Source organism: Pinus tabuliformis, chromosome J, assembly GCF_031772625.1.
Source record: "Pinus tabuliformis cultivar Carrire ecotype Pingquan chromosome J, CPIR1, whole genome shotgun sequence".
Classification (NCBI taxonomy): Eukaryota; Viridiplantae; Streptophyta; class Pinopsida; order Pinales; family Pinaceae; genus Pinus; species Pinus tabuliformis.
Genome location: NC_142295.1, coordinates 720,793,381 through 720,812,703, shown reverse-complemented (window position 1 = coordinate 720,812,703; position 19,323 = coordinate 720,793,381). Strand labels below are relative to the sequence as shown.

At 40.4% G+C, this 19,323-nt stretch overlaps 1 protein-coding gene across 1 annotated transcript in view; it reads right to left on the bottom strand.

The window, feature by feature from the left end:
• The window catches only part of LOC149228777 (zinc finger CCCH domain-containing protein ZFN-like), a 92,080-nt gene extending 81,218 nt beyond the window's left edge, over positions 1 to 10,862 (bottom strand). Inside the window, exons 1-5 of the mRNA XM_089378362.1 lie at positions 10,225 to 10,862; positions 9,573 to 9,748; positions 9,101 to 9,154; positions 8,158 to 8,274; positions 7,656 to 7,967 (exon numbers count right to left, since the gene is read on the bottom strand). Coding sequence (XP_089234488.1) covers positions 7,656 to 7,967; positions 8,158 to 8,274; positions 9,101 to 9,154; positions 9,573 to 9,748; positions 10,225 to 10,375 — 810 coding nt within the window. The 5' untranslated portion in view covers positions 10,376 to 10,862. The remainder of the gene's footprint in view (positions 1 to 7,655; positions 7,968 to 8,157; positions 8,275 to 9,100; positions 9,155 to 9,572; positions 9,749 to 10,224) is intronic.
• Positions 10,863 to 19,323: the final 8,461 nt, after the last annotated feature.

Genomic DNA, 19,323 nt, shown 5'->3' with positions numbered 1-19,323 from the left:
ATCATTCCAGTAACTCAAAAAAGACCAACTTGGTTAAGATCGACTCTACATGAAGCTGAAGGACATGCAGCAACAAAAAGAACATTCAGAGAAAGCAAGAAACCCAAGAGATATTCAAGATATGTGGCATACATGACAAAACTCATTGAAGCAGAACCTACATCATACAAAAAGGCAGTTGAACATGAAGTATGGAAGAATGCATTTCTAGAAGAATACCAATCAATAATGAAGAATGATGTTTGGGAAATTGTTCCTAAACCAAAGCACAAATCAGTTGTAACTTCCAAATGGGCATACAAAATCAAGCATACAGTTGATGGGAGTATCAATAAATACAAGGCAATATTTGTGGCTAGAGGATTCTCTCAACAAGAAGGAATTGATTACAAAGAAACTTTTGCTCCAACAGCCAGGTACACTAAAATTAGATCTCTCATCTCTATTGCAGCCACTATGGGGTGGAACATACATCAAATGGACGTAAAGAGAGCTTTTCTGAATGGCACAATTGACGAAGAAGTCTACATTGAGCAACCTCTAGGATTTGAATTGCATGGAAAAGAAACTCATGTTTGCAAGTTAAAGAAGGTTATATATGGCTTAAAACAAGCCTCTAAAGCATGGTATGCCAGAATGGACGCTTATCTATTAAGGCTTGGTTTCGTCAAGTGTACTGTAGATCCAAATCTCTACATCAAGGTGGTAAAGAATGAACCTATGATCATATTACTTTATGTGGATGACTTAATGATATCAAGTGTGGAGCATCGTATTCATCAATGCAAGAAGGAACTAGCAATTGAATTTGATATGAAAGATCTTGGACTAATGCACTATTTTCTAGGACTCTAAGTTTGCTAGAAACCTAGTGAGTAAATATGTGATCAAGATCTTGCAAGAATTTGGAATGATGGTTAGTAAACCTATGACAACACCTATGATCACCAATTTGAACAAACTGAATTCAGGTTCAAGTTTTGTTGATCCAACAATATACTACCGACAGTTGATTAGCTCTTTGCTATACCTCGTGAACACCCGGCCATATATATGTTTTGCAGTGAACAATCTTAGCCAGTTTCAGATGGAGCCTAGGCATGACCATTGGATAACAGCGAAACACATCTTAAGATATGTCCGTGGGACCATATATCATTGCTTAAAATATGTTGCACGTAATGAGATTCGGTTATTATGTTACATAGATCCAAATTGGGCAAGCAAGATGAAGATGGGAAAAATACTACAGGTGGTTGTTTTTGTTTGGGATCCACTATGGTTTCATGGATGAACAGGAAACAAGACTCGGCTGCATTAAGTATTATTGAAGCTAAATACATAGCATCCAGTGAAGTTCATCGAGAAGCAATTTGGCTCCGTAAGTTACTTGCAGATTTATTTGAAGGGCCTTTGGACTCTACCATCATATGTTGTGACAACCACAGCTGCATAAGGTTGACAGAGGACATGGTTTTCCATGCAAGGATGAAGCACATTAATACCAAATATCATTACATTCAAAGCTTGGTGCAAGATGGGGTCGTGAAGCTATAGTACATCTCCACCTACAAACAAATAGCAGATATATTGACAAAATTTATTCCTAATAGGAAGCTTGGGTATTTGCGAGACAAGCTTGGGCTTGTGGATATCTCCTCCTTAGTTGATAGGGAGTGAGGGTGGACATCGTATTCTCCATATGTCATGTACCATGGCCAGGACTAACAATCGTAAGCCTAGTAAAGACACTCGCTTGGAGAATGGTGGATTGGGTAAGCATCAGGGGTGTACATTCTTGAGTCATGTATTGTGATTGATTAGGATTAACATTCTAAGTTGGATACATGGACTTGGTAAATAATGGTCCAAATGATGTATTTTTCCTTGAATTAGGAAAGGGTCTAGTGAGGTCATACCTTGGGAACACCCAGGTGGGGTATGACCTGAGAGACAGTGGTGTCCAAATTTTTGCCTCCCAGAAATTTGCTCTGATATATTAGAGAGGTAGAGCTTGTTAGTCAAGGCCTTGGTATTTTTTACAATGTTGGCTATGATGATGTAAATCATCATTGATGCTTACCAATCTGGATCCTTTCTTATATGAATATTTCAACTTGAGTATCCTATTGTGTCATTATGAATACCTCCCTAGTTAAGAGGGAGTGTTGAAAAATATAACTACTGTTGGTCTTCATAATGTAATAAAATGTAATTTTTGTCATTGATTATATTCATCATTATTATTTTATGCTTACAGAGTCAATTGAGTCCAAAACAATTGTGAAGAGTCAAAATAAATGTATTTGAGTCAAGTCCCATTTGAAATTTTGTAAAAGAAGAGAAAAAATTTCTTATTTTTTAGTCAAAATGTCAACCCAAAGACCAAGTCGGCCTTAAGGGCAACCATTCGACCCTCCTAGACAGCTATAACTACAAGTCAACTCGACCACTTGCAGAGCAACTCATCACTCAACATCATCACATCGATTTTTGTGCCAAAGATAGAAGAAAATTCAGTGGAAGTCAAAGGAAAGAGTACAAAGTCTAAGGAGAGAGAAGATTCACATTTTTTGCCTAGCTTCTTCTCACACGTGCAAGATTTCTATGGAATTTCAAAGGTACTATAGGGATGAAATTTGACCTCCACTGCAAGGCTAAATAATTTATGTGATTTTCCCAAAATTCAAAAGTTTGACTAGCGTTAACTTTTGTTGACTTTTTGAAATGGTTAGAGGAGGGTTGACTCAGAGTTTTGGGATGGTCTTGGTCTTGGTCTTGAATCTTGAATATCTTATTTTGATCTGATTTCATAAGGGAAGGATTGTTTGGGTTTCCCCTGGCTTGGAGCCTAATTTCTGGTGTTCTTTATCTCTTTGTGATCTTTATGCTTTGAAGTTGTATATAATTACTTGATGAAAAAGAGTATAAATTAAAAGAAGACAAGCTAACATTCACAAGTATTTATCAAGGGAGAGAAATCAAGATTTAACTATCCATCACTTGGTTTCTCAACACCTTTGCTATTAAGAGGTCACGAGTTCAATTCTCTCAACACTTTCGAGGTTAGGCTCTACAATTGAGTCAAGAGGAAGTGGTCCCCTCAAGTGGATCTACCTATTACAAATATTTCGTGGATGTAGTGGTCACCGATCTCTAGGGACCATGAACCAATATTGCTACCCATACCTATCTCGAATACTCTAAACATTCTAACATATATGTGTTAGATATCAGTATCTAACATAAATATGTTTAAACTTTTGGAATATCTATGACAGATATTGTACCAATATTTATTATTACTAGCCATAATTGTACCTATGCAACTTAGCTTGCATACACACACACACATCCGCAAAAGAAGTTGAGAAAAAAAATTCAAATTACCATTCATGAAGGGGTAAATAAAACCAAAAATAGAATTATCATCGCACACATGATATGTAATAATGTAAACATGAGTAAATCGGTTGTAATGCTCTATTATCATTACAAGTTGTGTTCATCTCTTTCTCTGCTCAAATCCAAATCATGGCCTCCTCCCTCTTCTCATACAACCTCCAACAAAGGGGTCTCATTCGCAATAGAGAATTCTTGCTATACTTCTCATTTCGCAATAGAGAATTCTTGCTCTACTTCTCATTTCCATTAAAAGCTCAAAAATTGATCAAGCTTTTTTTCTTCTGGATGAGGATTATAACTCAAGTTCAAATGGTAGTAGCCATTAGAATGACATGGGAGGGCCATATAGGGAGAGGAAAGGGGTATAAGCGATTCAAAGATCCCAGACAACAAATAAATTGCAAATCAAACTAAGAATAAAGCAAAAGAGTAGAAGTTGAAGCCAATAACAATAATGTCTAGATGACAGTGAGGGAGAATGCCCCAAATAAGGATAGAAACATCTTGATGGTAAAGAAGCCTAAAACTAGTACAAGTGGGAAGATTACCCATGTACAATACAATATGGTTATATCAAAAGGGAGAGAGACAAAATGATCATTCAATCTTGATATGAAACATTGGATAACATTTCTCTCCTCAATTGCACTAATGTCCACATAATTGGTATGGGCCTACAAGAAACTTTTGAAAGGTATAACCTTGATCAAGTATCAAAGAAGATTCTTTGCTTCCACAGAGATTTTCTTCAATGTGATGTGATCCTTATTATTCGTCATTACTTTGAATGTGAAACCATAGAATATTCCTTAGAACTTTTGACTTCTAGAGTCATATCTCATTTATTCATTATTGCCCCACCTAATCCACACACCACCTGTTCCACCAGCTTAATGTTGTTGTCCACATTTCTTAGATTAGTACAAGGTTTCTAGGATCATATCCCTCTGCACAAAATAGCTCTTCCAATGTTCAATTAGAGTGGAGGGGTAGAAATTTCAACTAAATTGTGGCAAAGTTAACCATGCTTTGATCTTCGCTCGAGACATACATTTGCGAGGATGTTAGCAATCTTGTTCCCTATTATGCAATGTGGCGAAAGTGATATGTTCAAAAATTATTAAAAGAGGGGATTAATCATATCAAGAACTAGGAGTAAACCCCAATGGATTTGGGTGACATTTAAATTGTTACCATCCTTGTTATGTAACTAGATCACAAAATAGAATAAAAGATAGATCAACAACTTGAAAATAAGCCTTTTTGAGAGGGAAACCTTCTTTTACATAAGATAAATGAACAATTCTTGGATGATACAAATGACAAGTCCTCCTTGGTACATATAGGAGTCTAAAGGGTCACAATATAATCAGGGCCTACATAATAATAATAATGTAAGAACACAGCAATAACAATAGTGGGCTTCTATGGTACACAACAATAACAATATGGGGGCTATACTAGTATTATAGGGACCTAGCATGCCCCTCTCCTTCAAAAAGTGTTGTCCTCAACGCTAGAGTAGTTTCAGATGCTTCTGTATAAAATACTCATCCTCCAGCTTATGGCTCATAACAGAAAATCTCCCAACTATTGGCCAATTAATGACAGAGTTGCGATTTCTCCACGTCCTCCGCACTCTCAACAAAGAGACCGACTTCCATGCCAACAGAGCTTGTGCCAGACCTGTGTAATCTTCTTTGCAACACAGTGGAAACTCGGCATTATTTACCATGACTAAAATCTTTTTTTATTATCTCAATCCGATCTGTAGTAACTCTGAGAACTCTGACATCTGCGCCTTGTCAAAGATTTATCATATCCTCATCTCTGCCAAAATCTGCCTTGAGATCCGGCATCACCTTGAATATCCCATTAATTCGCTTGCAATGATTCGTTCAGCCGTCTTCCATCTTGTCGCCCATCCCTTCCTGTCTCGATCTTCCCTCCCCCGTGATTTCCCCGCTTCTTCTCTGATTCTCCCTCCATTCCCCTGCCTGGCCCTCTGCATTCCCACCCCTTCTTATACGCCCCTTCTTCCATTCATTCCCGCATCCTGATTTATTCTCATTCTGTCGCCCCGCTTCCACGATCTAAGTCTTCCTCCCTACTTTTGCCCATTCTTCCTTCATGCTCTAAATTCGGTTTTGAGTTGCCCCCCTCGTCTCTGTTTACCCTTCCCTGCTTCGTGGTTCCTTCTGTTACCGTTGCGTGCTTCCAAGTTAAGCATCTTCTGCATTTTTCAGCTTCTCGGTATACTCAGCTCTCCAAACATCATCTTCTGTCTTCAACAATGGCAAGAAGTGAAGATTGTCTCCACTGTGCCGACCTTCAGGCCGAGTTGGAGCAAATTCGTGCCCACCAAAAGATTCTGGATGCCAAGATAGACAATCACAACCGGCTCACCAGTGAAAAGTATGAAGCTGACCTCAACTTGTTCCTCCACAGAATTTCTTCGCTCCAAGAGCAGTTCAATGAGCTCTCCAACAGGTGCAGTCACGCATAGGAATCCATTGAAATTCTGAAGTTTATGATGGAAAATAGAAATGCAGTCCATACCAGCTCGTCAAGTATCAAGCAAGCTGACATTGATAACAAACCTGAAGAATCTACAGCTCGACAAATCAGCCATATCAACATAGACTGAGCATGCCTTGTAAATATTGCTTTCTGTTGTTCCAGTTTATTAGAATCTACTCTTGTCTAGTTTTTTCAAAAGTCAGAAAAGGCAGGAACAAAGAGGAATTTTGTCCATCCCGTAGCATTTCCTCTCTTTGCTTTCCTGGCATAAAGTTTTGTAACACAGGAGTTCAGCCTCCTTAACTTTTTTCTGAAATATAATACAGCACTCGATTATATTAAAAAATAATAATAATAATATAACTAACTATCAATTTAATAATCAATTAAATTAACTTATTTTTATGCCCTTGGTCCAATCCAACTTACCGTTTCCCAGTCAAATTTAGTCGTTACTCAATATAGTCGTTGCCTGATCAAGTTTTATCGCCGTTGGAGGTTTTGCTCTGACTCTTTAACATGCAAAGTTGGATCTGATTCTTCAACTTGTCCTGACAATGAACCACACTGGTTGGTTCGAAACGCGTCGACAAATGAAATATGATGTGATTTACGTCGAAAAATCTCTCATAAAAAAGATCTAGTTACCTATGAAGATTTAAGTTTTTAACATAAATCCCTAAGTGTTATTATTCCATTAATCCAAAAGGAATAGAACTTAATCCAAATTGAGCCTGAGAATAAGTCCTCCTTGGTTGGGTCAAAGCATTCCTACCAATATCTCATGAAAAAATGACAAGTTGAAAAAATAGGGTTGTCCTTCAAATATACTCTTTCAACCTTGAATGTTAGAGAAAGTAGCAATGAAGAATCCGGTGGCCTTGTTATTCCATTTTGAATTGACCAGCCATCCCAATGCATGTTTTGAAAGCCAAAACATCAAAACCAACATATTAGAGAAAGATCCTAGATATACCATATATGACTGCAACTTCAAGGGAGGTAATCTAGAGTCTTGAGATTTCAATTGCTTTATCTCACCATTTTCTTGATTTTCAACTTGCCTTGCTTGAATTACTACTATTCCCCTCACAAATGAGTATCCTAGGTACTTCCCATCTATCACCATAGCCTTTCAAGATGGTGAGATCAATGACCATCAACCTCCTTTGAGCAAGAGACCATGGACCTCCAAACCCTTTGAAATCTCAACCAGCAACCTACAGGTCCTAATTAGAGAAGTGGGAAACTGCAACTGCAAAACTAAGTAGCAGCATCATGCTGGAGCACAAAGATTAGTGCTCCTGAAATTTCATCTAAACCATTTTGTTAGAAAATATGCATTGAAAATCCTAACACCTTTCAGTTATAGATCTTAAATGAGGGACATTGGAAACTGCAACTGCAAGACTAAGTTGCAGCATAAAGCTGGAGCGTGAAGATTAGTGCTTCTGGAATTCATCTAAACCATCTCAAAAAACAAATCAATTGAACCTTTCCAACAATGGAATTTCCTTTTATCCTCGATACGTATTTGAACACATCCAATAAGTTACAAAAATAATCTCTATTATCAGCACCTTCTTGATTTGCTACCTGTTAGTTGTCATGCTTTCGTAATATTGCGTGAACATATTGAGCTGCCTGAAACCAAACTTTATGATACTATATCCCTAGAATCAGCCATGGACAACCAATACTAGAAAATGATTCAGGAAAACAAAACTTACTTGGTATGTGCCCCAACCTGATGCTGTGAGCATGCCTTGGTGTGGTGAATACATAACAGGCATATAAGGCAATGCCCCTGGCATGTGAGGACTCTGCCTATATGGGGTCCTTGGTGAAGGCCATGTTGGAAGAGCGGGGGAATACTGAGTTGCAGATGCTGGAGAAATAGGAGGTCGAACTGTTGCATACAGTGAAGAGCCTGACACAGGAACCAATGCTCCCAAGGCAGGAGGCTGTGGATGATCATATTTACAAGTAGCTCCATATTTGCAAAACCCAGTGCGAATGTAATATGTGCATTCTTTTTCACCCTACACAATAAAATTTCTGACATTCAGATGTGATTTTATATTTCTCATACTTGCGCCCAATTCAACCTACAGATAGCAGTTCCCTCAACTTGAACCCTGACACTACATATGTTACCCTTTCGGTTATAAATTGTAATCTAAGAATATAAATTCCATCTCATAAAACAAATAAGAGTAATGAACAACCAACCATGCGCATAGGAAGCCCTAGCATGTTCAGTTGAACCTGTCCAGCCCGCAACCTGTCACGTGGGTGATGATATTTGCATGTGGCACCAAATTTACAGGTTCCAGTCTTCATATAAAACTGAAAAGCACATCCACCAAATCACACTACAACTAACTGTCAAAATCATAGGCAGTATCAAGTATAGGTGCAGTCAGATGTAGGAACTTAACAAATAACCAAAACCATAAACTGACAATCATACATAAAAACATTAAATATGAATAGAAGCGGCTGCATAATTGCAGAGATTCTGCAAAAGCTATAAACGTTGCAAGATGTGAATCTAAGGAAAGAAAACAATAACTCTTGCCCTTATTGCAGGCTGGCCAGACTTCTAGTTTTAGGTCAAGTTTCAAGACGCCATAAACATAACTAAATGTTAATAATGGAACCATAAACATTATTAATGTTGTAAAATTTCCTTACGTGAAAAAAACAAGAACATAAGCATGAGAAGTTTCTCTTATTAAAAAGGAAGAATTTATTTAACGCCAGTGCTAAGAGGGGTGAACCAACCAAAAAATGAAATTGTTGACCTCACAATAGGCATAATAAGTTTTCCTTAGTAAAAAGTAAAATTTATACAATGCAAGAAATGCGAAAGTGTAAACCAACCAAAGAAAGGATTTGTTAACCTCAAAAACACCTAGAATCATATCAAGGTGAGACCACTTGAAATCCCTTTACAAATCAATCGACCATCGACGTTGAGTCATTTTCAAGTTTCTTGTATAAACAAGAGTTCCTAGTATGCAATTCAATCACGCATGCAAAAATAAAACCACAATACCGTAGCCAAGCTCAATAAACTATACATAATATTTGTTGTTACACTGCAAAGGATATACATAATATTTGTTGTTACACTGCAAAGGATGCTTTTAGTGAGGGTCGTTATTCATACCTGGCATGCATTGTGTCCCACTCTTTCAGGAAGTTCACCTCTGTTTCGAGCAGCCTGGATAAGTACACAAATCAGCTTCCAACTTAGTTTTGGTGAATCTTACATATTGGAAAGGCAAAACTAATGGCACGAGGCTAAGATAACAAGAATCTCAGAAATAACAATTCCCAAAGCTCAAATGGCTAATGGATAATTTGGATAAATAATTTAACCTTACTTTCCTATTTAAAATTTGGGTTTTAAAAACGGAAATCTCGTGCCTATTTAAAAATTGCCTTTAAAAGGGGGGAAATCGCATGCCCTCTTCAGTTACTTCGGGATAAGGCCATCATTATTGAGGATTGGTCAAAAACATAAACTGCAGTGCCCAATCATCGAGATCTTCAAACAGAAAACGCACAGATATTTAATATCCACTATCCAGAGAAGTTTCAGAGAGACAAAATTACGAAATATAATGAAGAGTTCGTACCTGCTGCTTAATGTTGGTGGGATGATTGAAACGGCAATTCATTCCATACCCGCAAAAGCCAGTGCGCATGTAATGAGAACAGTCAGCCTGACCAGGCCTCTGTGGGTAAGACTCGGAATACCCATTCATTCTGCTACGCAAATCCTGGGGCTGCAATGCCATTCGCCACAATGACTCTGCAACCGAACATATATAGATTTAAGACATTTCATCTAGCTAGGGAACACACAGGCCCTACAAATTTCAACTGGATGTCAGTAATTCGAGTAGGCAGTGTAAGATGGCATGATTTCTACATTCACGGAATTCACATCGAAGCAGCAAACGAAATGGTCGAGTTCGAACACTCGCATGCCCATGCTCGACTATGAAGTGGAATAGGTAGGACTTGTATGAATTCGATTCCCGTAAAATCACTAGAGACTTTTAGTTGACAAGCGCTCAAATCGCGCCGAATGACACAAACCCTACCTGTTTTGACCGGTGTTCAAATCCTATACAGCACTTCGTAAGCGATGATCAGACTTAACGGCACCGTAAAATAAGGTAAGAGAACGGAAATTGCCACTTGAAGTTCAAGTAGCGACAAATGCCTAACGCGAAATTGGACAAGTTCCTAAAATTTGCTTCAGTAGCAGCTATGATAACTTACCTTTCATGCTTTCTGCGGCAGATTTGCCCGAATTAAGCCCGGCAAGAGACGGCAACCAATTATCGGCTCTAACATCCGTGACCCGACGGCCTCGAGTACCAAAAGCAAGCCTCTGCTGTGGTACACTGGCACGATATATTCCATCAATCATGTTCCAAAGCTCCGGCAGACCGCAGGAAGCAATGCAGATTATATAGCGCAGTCGAATTCCAATTAAAATACCCCTTCAAACTGTCCGTCTCAGAACCAGAATCCAGGAATCCACCGTCCGATCGTGCGTCGCCGAATGAAATCCCACTAATGCACCGTCAAAATGCATAAAATTCGACGATTTTACACACAAAATTCTCGTCTCTGCATCCAATTCCCCGGCTTCGCAGCGTAACGCCACCTCCCCTGTTCACAACATCAAGGCTAGACGACTGCTCTCCGGTCAAATTCTCCCCGCAATAAACTGGAATTCGCATCCGCCATCCGACGGACAATTTGATAAGCACAGAGGGCAGTGGAGGGGTAAAGGAAAGTCAAACTCTCCGTCCGTCCATTTGACGGGATCGGGACCAAAGCGGCTGTTTCAGGAGTCTGGATAGATACGGAGAGGACAGTGTGTCTTCACAGCCATTTAATTCCCCCTCGTAATAACTACGTACTCACATGATTATAAAATTAATTAATATAGATTATATAATTTCCTTTATTTGCGAACCTATGCCTGGGTGGCAGACTGGTGTTGGCATTTAATGCCAGCGCCGGCGGAGCCCGTGATGTGATGACCTGCACTTCAAATATCCGAGCAAGGAGGAGCTTACCACTATGGGCATTAAATATCTACATACATACATTCATTCCGTCCTCCATTTATCCATTTCATGGATTTTAATCGCTAAAGAAAATAAATGGATTATTATTATTTTTAATATATATATATATATATGCTTTCGCTTGCTCCGCACGCAAGGCATTCTGCAAAAGCATGGCAATCGTGGAAATAACAGCATGGGTCCCTCTCTCTCACTTCCTTAACCACAGGGAAACAAAGTAACGTAGAAATTAAGAGTCGTACAAATTTTACCCACTAACTCGCCTCCCGTTCCGTTATTTTTTGCCTATGTTTTCTCGTTCGTGCAGCCTTGAATTTTCAAAAAAAATATAAAACATGGGATTTGTTAGTATGGTCTAAAGGCAAAATGCTATGTTGTAACTCTTTGGGATTATTGTCGGTGAGAATTAGGAAATAACGTATGGTAAATGAGTGAAAATGGAAATAATATTTTATAAATTTGTCAGTGAGAATGGAAAATAACACATGGTAATGGAGTGAAAATGGAAATAATATTTTATAAATTTGTTAGTAAGAATGGGGAAATAACATATGGTAATGGAGTGAAAATGGAAATAATATTTTATAAGTTATAAAAAATATAAAAAGAAGAGAGATTTATATTTTTAAAAATAAATTTAGAATGTAATTGAAAACATATATATATTAATATTATTTTATATATTTATATAAGTTGGTTTGAAAAAAAAATGTTATTTGGGAATTATAATCTAAAAATGTGTCAATGTCATGTTTAACTAATGTAATGCCTTGTTTCGCAGTTGCACGGCCGCGCCCACTAACTCGGCGAGTTGAACAGCATCGAAGGTGAGCGACCGAAACGGGCGAGACATGTTATGTTGGCGAGGTGCGGTCACATGTTTATACGCAGGCGAGTCATAGACTTGTACTGTGGGCCGACCAGGCGAGGAAACATGTGTTGGGCTAACATGAGGGGGCGGTCCCGCGAGCTGGGTGAGCCAACCCGCCTCTCGGTTAAATTTCACAAGGAAGCAAGTCGGTTGTGCGATAGAACGGAGGGTCGACCGGGTGGCACGACCCCCACCACTCACCATACATATAGGCGGGTGAGACTTAGCAGAAATCATTCATTCGACCAACGCTCATCAACAAGTGCGAAGAGAAGTGCGAGGTAGCTGCAGCGGGTAGGTGCAGAACCGCAGGTTAATGCACCCGCTGGTCGGGAGGGCAGACACGAGAGTTGGCACGAAGTCTTGGTGAACGGGTAGTGTAGGTGGAGGGCTGCACGAAGGCGCCCGCCCGTCAGTTGGAAGTGCGGGTGGAGGGTTGCACGAAGGCGCCCGCTCGTCGGTTGGAAGTGCGGGTGGAGGGTTGCACGAAGGCGCCCGCCCGTTGGTTGGAAGTGCGGGTGGAGGGCTACACGAAGGCACCCGCCTGCCGGTTAGTGACTCGAGTGGAGGGTGCACGAAGGCGCTCGCCCGACGGTGAACTCAGGTGGAGGGCTGCACGAAGGCGCCCGCCTGACGGTGACGCGAGCTCGGGTGAGGAGTTCGGGTGGAGGGCCGCACGAGGGCGCGCCCGCCCGACTTGGGCGAGAGTTTGTGGGTTGAACGGTGAAGTGTGGGGAGCGATCACCGTGCAAGGCGTGCACGAGGTGGGTGCCCAACACAAGTAAAAACGCTGGTGGAGAATTTGCTCCCGGTCATTTGTATTTCTACAAACTCATAATAAAATATTATTATTGCATATGATGGTGTCCTCTCTGTTGTTGAATGTTTATAATGTTAACGGATTCCACACATTAATATTGTTAATGAAAGCTGATGAATGTTAGGCGTAGTTTGCAAAGTAACTTAACAATGGAACATGTTCGCTACTTAGGTGGTGTCGCACCCTTGCCAATTAACGAAAAAGAATTGGGGGCGTGACAGATGGTATCGGAGCTACTTGTAGAGAATAGACATGTGTGCAGGGAAAAGTTATGGAGAAATCGTGGATTAACAATCTGGGTTTCGTGGACTTGATGGTTCATGGCAAGACCATTCAAGCTCTGGTGGACACGGGTGCCACTCATAACTTCATGACGACACAGTTGGCAAAAGAGGTTGGACCGATGATATTCCCATCGAATGTGGAAGTCAAGGCGGTGAACTCTAGAGCTAAGGTGGTGGGTTTGGCACACGAGGTGCCTGTGCAGATAAAAGACTGGAAAGGTTAGTTGGACTTCACTGTGATGGAGATGAACGACTTTGATATGATATTGGGGCAAGATTTCTTGAAGGGCAACAAGGTAATTGTTGTCCCCTTCTGTGATGAGGTGTTGCTGATTGGACAGTCACAGACTTGGACTTTGCCCACTCATAGGCAAAGGCAGGAAGTCAAGGTGCAGCATGTTTCTGCACTGAGTTTGGAGAAGGTATGAAGGAGTCAGATATGGAGACATATGAGGTGATGTTCAAGCGAGTCAAAGGTGATGGAGTGGGGATGCCTGTTCCAGCTGAGATTTCTGAGGTACTGGCCAAATATGTAGATTTGATGCCTGATGAGCTACCAAAGAAGCTTCCTCCAAGGCATGCAGTGGACCATAACATAGAGTTTGAGCTAGGGAAGCAACCTCCGGCTAAAGCACCTTATCGGTTGTCAAGACCTGAGTTGGAAGAATTGAAACGACAGTTAAAGGAGTTAACTAATGCAGGTTTCATCAGACCTTCAAGGTCCCCCTATGGAGCTCCAGTATTGTTCCAGCGGAAGAAGGATTCGAATGAGCTACGGATGTGCTGTGATTACCGTGCACTGAACAAGCAGACGATAAGGAACAGGTATCCTTTGCCATTGGTTGTTGATTACTTTGACAAGCTTGCGAAAGCCCAAGTGTTTTCCAAGCTGGACTTGAGGCATGGGTATTATCAGGTGTGGATAGCTGAAGGAGACGAGAAGAAGACCGTGATAGTAACAAGGTATGGTAGTTTTGAATTCCTTGTTATGCCATTCGGGTTGTGCAATGCTCCTGCTACATTTTGCACTTTGATTAATGATGTTCTACGTCCATATTTGGATTAGTTCATAATCGTGTACTTGGAAGGTATAGTGGTGTACAACGACAACATGGAGGATCATAAGAAGCACTTGGCGATGGTGTTCTAGGTGCTGAAGGCAAATCAGTTGTACTTGAAGAAGTCTAAGTGTGTGTTCGCTCAGATCGAGATTCTGTTCCTTGGACATATAGTGGGTCAAGAGTAATATGGATGGAGCCGAGTAGAGTGAAGGCGATCGAGGAATGGGTTGAACCGAAGAATGTCCATGATATGAGGGTGTTTTTGGGCATGACCAACTACCAACGGAAGTTTGTAGAGGGGTACTCCAAAGTAACATCATCACTAATAGACCTATTGAGGAAAGACAAGAGATGGAGTTGGACGGATAAATGTCAGGTGGCATTTGATGACTTGAAGAAGAGTATGGTTACAGCACCGATACTGAAGTTGCCGGACTTCGAACAACCGTTTGAGGTACACACAGATGCTTCAAATTTTGCCATAGGAGGGGTTCTTATGCAGGATGGGCATCCAGTGGCGTATGAGAGTCGGAAATTGCAGGATAGAGAACGAAAGTATCCAGTCCATGAGAAGGAGATGACTGCGATCATTCACTGTCTTCATGTGTGGAGGCATTACCTAATTGGGAAGCCATTTGTTGTCAAGACGAACAACTTTACAGCAAGTTATTTTGCATCACAACCGAAGCTTTCTACAAAGCAAGCTCATTGGCAAGACTTCTTGGCAGAATTCGACATGACTATTGAGTATAGACCGGGGAGACACAATGCGGTAGTAGATGCCCTTAGTAGGAAGGGACAACTTGCAACAATGGAAGAAGAAGACCGGGTAGCTAGGAGTAGGAGTCGAGTTCAGATGTCAAAAGAGATGCAGAATAAGCTCAAGGAAAGTGTTGAGACCGATACTCAGGCGCAGAATATAGTGAAGCAGATAAAGGAGGGGAAAACGTGAAAGTTCTTTCTACAATATGGATTCTTGTTCTTTGGAAACCGACTCTATGTTCCAAAGTCATCTGGGCTCAGGAGGCACCTTTTGAAGGAGTGCCACGACTCACCGTGGGCTAGCCACCTAGGGCAGCGTCGTTCTTTGGCATTGTTGGAGAGGGGATTATTTTGGGAGAAGATGTGGGAGGATGTAGAGGAATATGTACATACGTGCATCATTTATCAGCAGGACAAATCGGATACTCAAAGGCAAGGAGGTCTGTTGCAGCCTTTACCGATTCCTGAGAGACCATGGATGAGTGTCTCGATGGATTTCATCACTTAGATGCCACAGGTGCAGGGGTATAATGGGATAATGGTCGTGGTTGATCGTTTTTCCAAGTATGTTGTTTTTGTTCCAACAAAGATACCATGTGGAGTCGAGCGGACTGCAGAGTTTTTCTTCAAGAACATAGTGAAGTATTGGGGGATGCCATTAAGCATCGTGTCAGATCGAGATCCGTGATTTACAGACAGATTTTGGACCACATTGTTCAAGTTAGTCAGGATAGAGCTGTTGATGAGTTCGGGTTACCATCCACAGACAGATGGATAGATCGAGAGAATCAACGCATTGTTGGAGGATTACTTGAGACATTATGTGATGGCTGATCAGAAGAATTGGCCTGAACTCTTGGATGTGGCTCAGTTTAGCTACAACATACAAAAGAGTTATGTGACGGGGTACAATCCATTTGAGTTGGTGAATGGATAGATGCCAGTCACACCGCATACCGTAGTGACAGGAGGTTTGTTGAGAAGTCCTCATGCGAAGAAGTTCATGAAAGCTTGGGATGAGACCTTAGAGCTGGAACGGTTGCGCTTGCACAAAGTTGTAAGGAGAATGAAGAAATGGGCAGATAAGGGAAGACGGGATGCACACTTCAGTGTGGGAGATATGGTGTTTCTCAGGATTACCGGAGAGCAGTTTCAGCCACCTAAGGGGACTGCGAGTAAACTGACAAGGAAATATGAGGGACCATTCCGAGTGAAGAAGAGAGTGGGGGAAGTTGCTTACGAGTTGGAGCTTCCACGCCATATGCACATGAAGCATCCAGTTTTTCACATGAGTCAGTTGAAGAGATGCAGACTTGATGTTGATCATCCAGAGAGAGCTGAACCACCGAGGGGACCAGCCATGATTGTGGACAAGCCGAATCTAGAGATGGACAAGATTCTGAGTGTTCGATCTACAGGGATTGGTTGCCACATGAGACAGGAATTTCTTGTCAGATGGAAGAATGCACCGGAGGAGGAAAGTTGGGAAACAGAGGACTCACTTTGGAGATGGAAGCGGAAGATTGCGAAGTATGATAGGAAGTTACGAAGGCGAGTCGGATTGCCAGGGATGACAATGCTTTCAGGTGGGGGAGAATGTAACGCCCTGTAGCTCTGTGGTTGCATGGGCGCGCCCACCAACTCGGTGAGTTGAACAGCACCGAAGGCGAGTGACTGAAACGGGCAAGACATGTTATGTTGGCAAGGTGCGGTCACATTTTTATACGTGGGCGAGTCGTAGAATTGTACCGTGGGCCGACTAGGCAAGGAAACATGTGTTGGGCTAACATGAGGGGGCGGTCCCGCGAGCTGGGCGAGCCGACCCGCCTCTCGGTTACATTTCATAAGGAAGCAAGTAGGATGTGTGATAGAACGAAGGGTCGGCTGGGTGGCACAACCCCCGCCACTCACCATACATATAGGCAGGTGAGACTTGGCGGAAATCATTCATTCGACCAACGCTCATCAACAAGTGCGAAGAGAAGTGCGATGTAGCCGCAGCGGGTAGTCGCAGAACTGCAGGTTGATGCGCCCGCTGGTCGGGCGGGCAGACACGAGAGTTGGCACGAAATCTTGGTGAACGGGTAGTGCAGGTGAAGGGCTGCACAAAGGCGCCCGCCCGTTGGTTAGAAGTGCAAGTGGAGGGCTGCACGAAGGTGCCCGCCCGCTAGTTGGTGACTCGGGTGGAGGGTTGCACGAAGGTGCCTGCCCGCTAGTTGGTGACTCGGGTGGAGGGTGAACGAAGGCGCCCGCTCGACGGTGAACTCGGGTGGAGGGCTGCACGAAGGCGCCCGCCCGATGGTGAACTCGGGTGGAGGGTTGCACGAAGGCGCCTGCTCGACGGTGACACGAGCTCGGGTGAGGAGTTCGGGTGGAGGGCCGCACAAGGGCACGCCCGCCCGACTCGGGCAAGAGTTTGTGGGTTGAACGGTGAAGTGTGGGGAGCGACCACCGTGCAAGGCGTGCACAAGGTGGGTGCCCGACACGGGTAAAAACGCCGGTGGAGCATTTGCTCCCGGTCATTTGTATTTCTACAAATTCATAATAAAATATTATTATTGCATATGATGGTGTCCTCTCTGTTGTTGAATGTTTATAATGTTAATGGATTCCACACATTAATATTGTTAATGAAAGATGATGAATGTTAGGTGTAGTTCGCAAAGTAACTTAACAATGGAACATGTTAGCTACTTAGGCGGTGCCGCACCCTTGCCAATTAACGAAAAAAGAATTAGGGGCGTGACTAGATCTATCTAACTCCACATTTATTACGAGGTATCAAATCTTTCTGGGTGTAAACTTTTTCTAAAGTTCCACACTCCAAAAAGAAGGTTTGCACCTCGAAGGATTTGATCCCTCTAGGGCATGATAGATCCAGAGTTACATGGATCTAAGTTAGTATTATTATTATTTTTAGTCTCTTCAAATTTTATCTTTGTTGTTTTAATAAATTCAATTCTCTTAAATTGTTAGCTTTTGAATACAATGTTATCATTATTTTGAATGTCTTACATGTTCTACTTAGTTTACTTGGATAGATTTAGTTGTTTTTATAATGAAAATTTGGAGTTTTTTTATCATTTTCTTTTGCAATTTAATGTGTTTTAGTTTATGATGTAGATGAAATAACAACTCTTCCATGTGTTATGAGTCTCCTTTCCATTGGAATCGTAGATGTATTTTAGTTCAATATGTGGATGAGATTGGACCTCTTATCTATACTATTAATCTCATCCAATTTGTCAACACAAATTCCTTTTCTTTTTGTTTCCTAGGTTATTGAGATAAAATTTATAATGGAAAATTATGTTACCTTAAAACTAATTAAATTTCTAAATAATTATATAACTATTTAAATTTTAAATAATTTTATAAAAATATTGCTAAATATTTTATAATTATTATTTTATGAATGAACAAAATTTATAATTTTTTTTGTACTTTAAGAGAAGTATTAGTCTTGGACATATTTAAATCAAATACATGGTGATAAGAATAGATATTATTCTAAAAACAAGGAGCCACTATTGTGGCGCTAGTCCCTACCGGTTAAGAGAACAATTTGGTGAGTTATTATTATGAGATTTAATTTGTGTTTAATTTGCATTATCATCAGCATTACTAGTGTGTTGTAGGCATGCTTACTTGTATTAAGATTTAGTGAATTGGATAGCGAATTGTTGTATGGACTTTTTGACTTTATGCAAAGAGTGAAATATAATGAACTTTGCGTTTGTTAAGTAAGAATTGTGATAAATGTAAGATTAGTTTTAGATGTAATTTTAAAATTGTTTATCATAACTTTAGTGTGAACTTTAAATTTGTCCAATTACTAATTAGCAAAGAAAATAAACCCTGCATCTAATTTCTAATTAGTAATTTGTTGCATTTAATTAATAATTTGTTGTGATGCAAAAGGACATGACTTTTGGTGTTTTTTATAGTTTTGGGTTAGTAAATATAGCATCTAAGTACAATAGCAAAGTAATTTTGATAAGTTTATTTTATAAATTAAAAACTAAAATAAACAGATTAAAAAAAAAAAAAAAAACATTTAAACTTTACGAGTTGAAATGTAAATTGATCATGATCTGCAAGAAAAAATTCGTTATCTTTTGGTGTTGTATACTCTTGCTTTCTGCAATATCTGTGTTCCATTTAAGTAAGTTAGTTTTTTATTGAAATTTTTTCGAAGTATGATGAAAGGACTTACGTCACAGATAAACAGATGCCATTAAACATAGTTGTTTTTCTATTTTGTGATTATCTTAATTAGGGAGTATAGTTTAATATAATTCATTTATTTGGCATAACATAAGCATAACAGGTATGATGACATATAGAATGACGAAAAATGCTATAATTGAAAATAATAAAAGAATGGAGATTGACTATACCACTTCAAATTACTCTATTTATTAGTTAGAAATAATGTTTTGACAGCTTGATTTTTTAAAACTTATTATGTTATTAAACT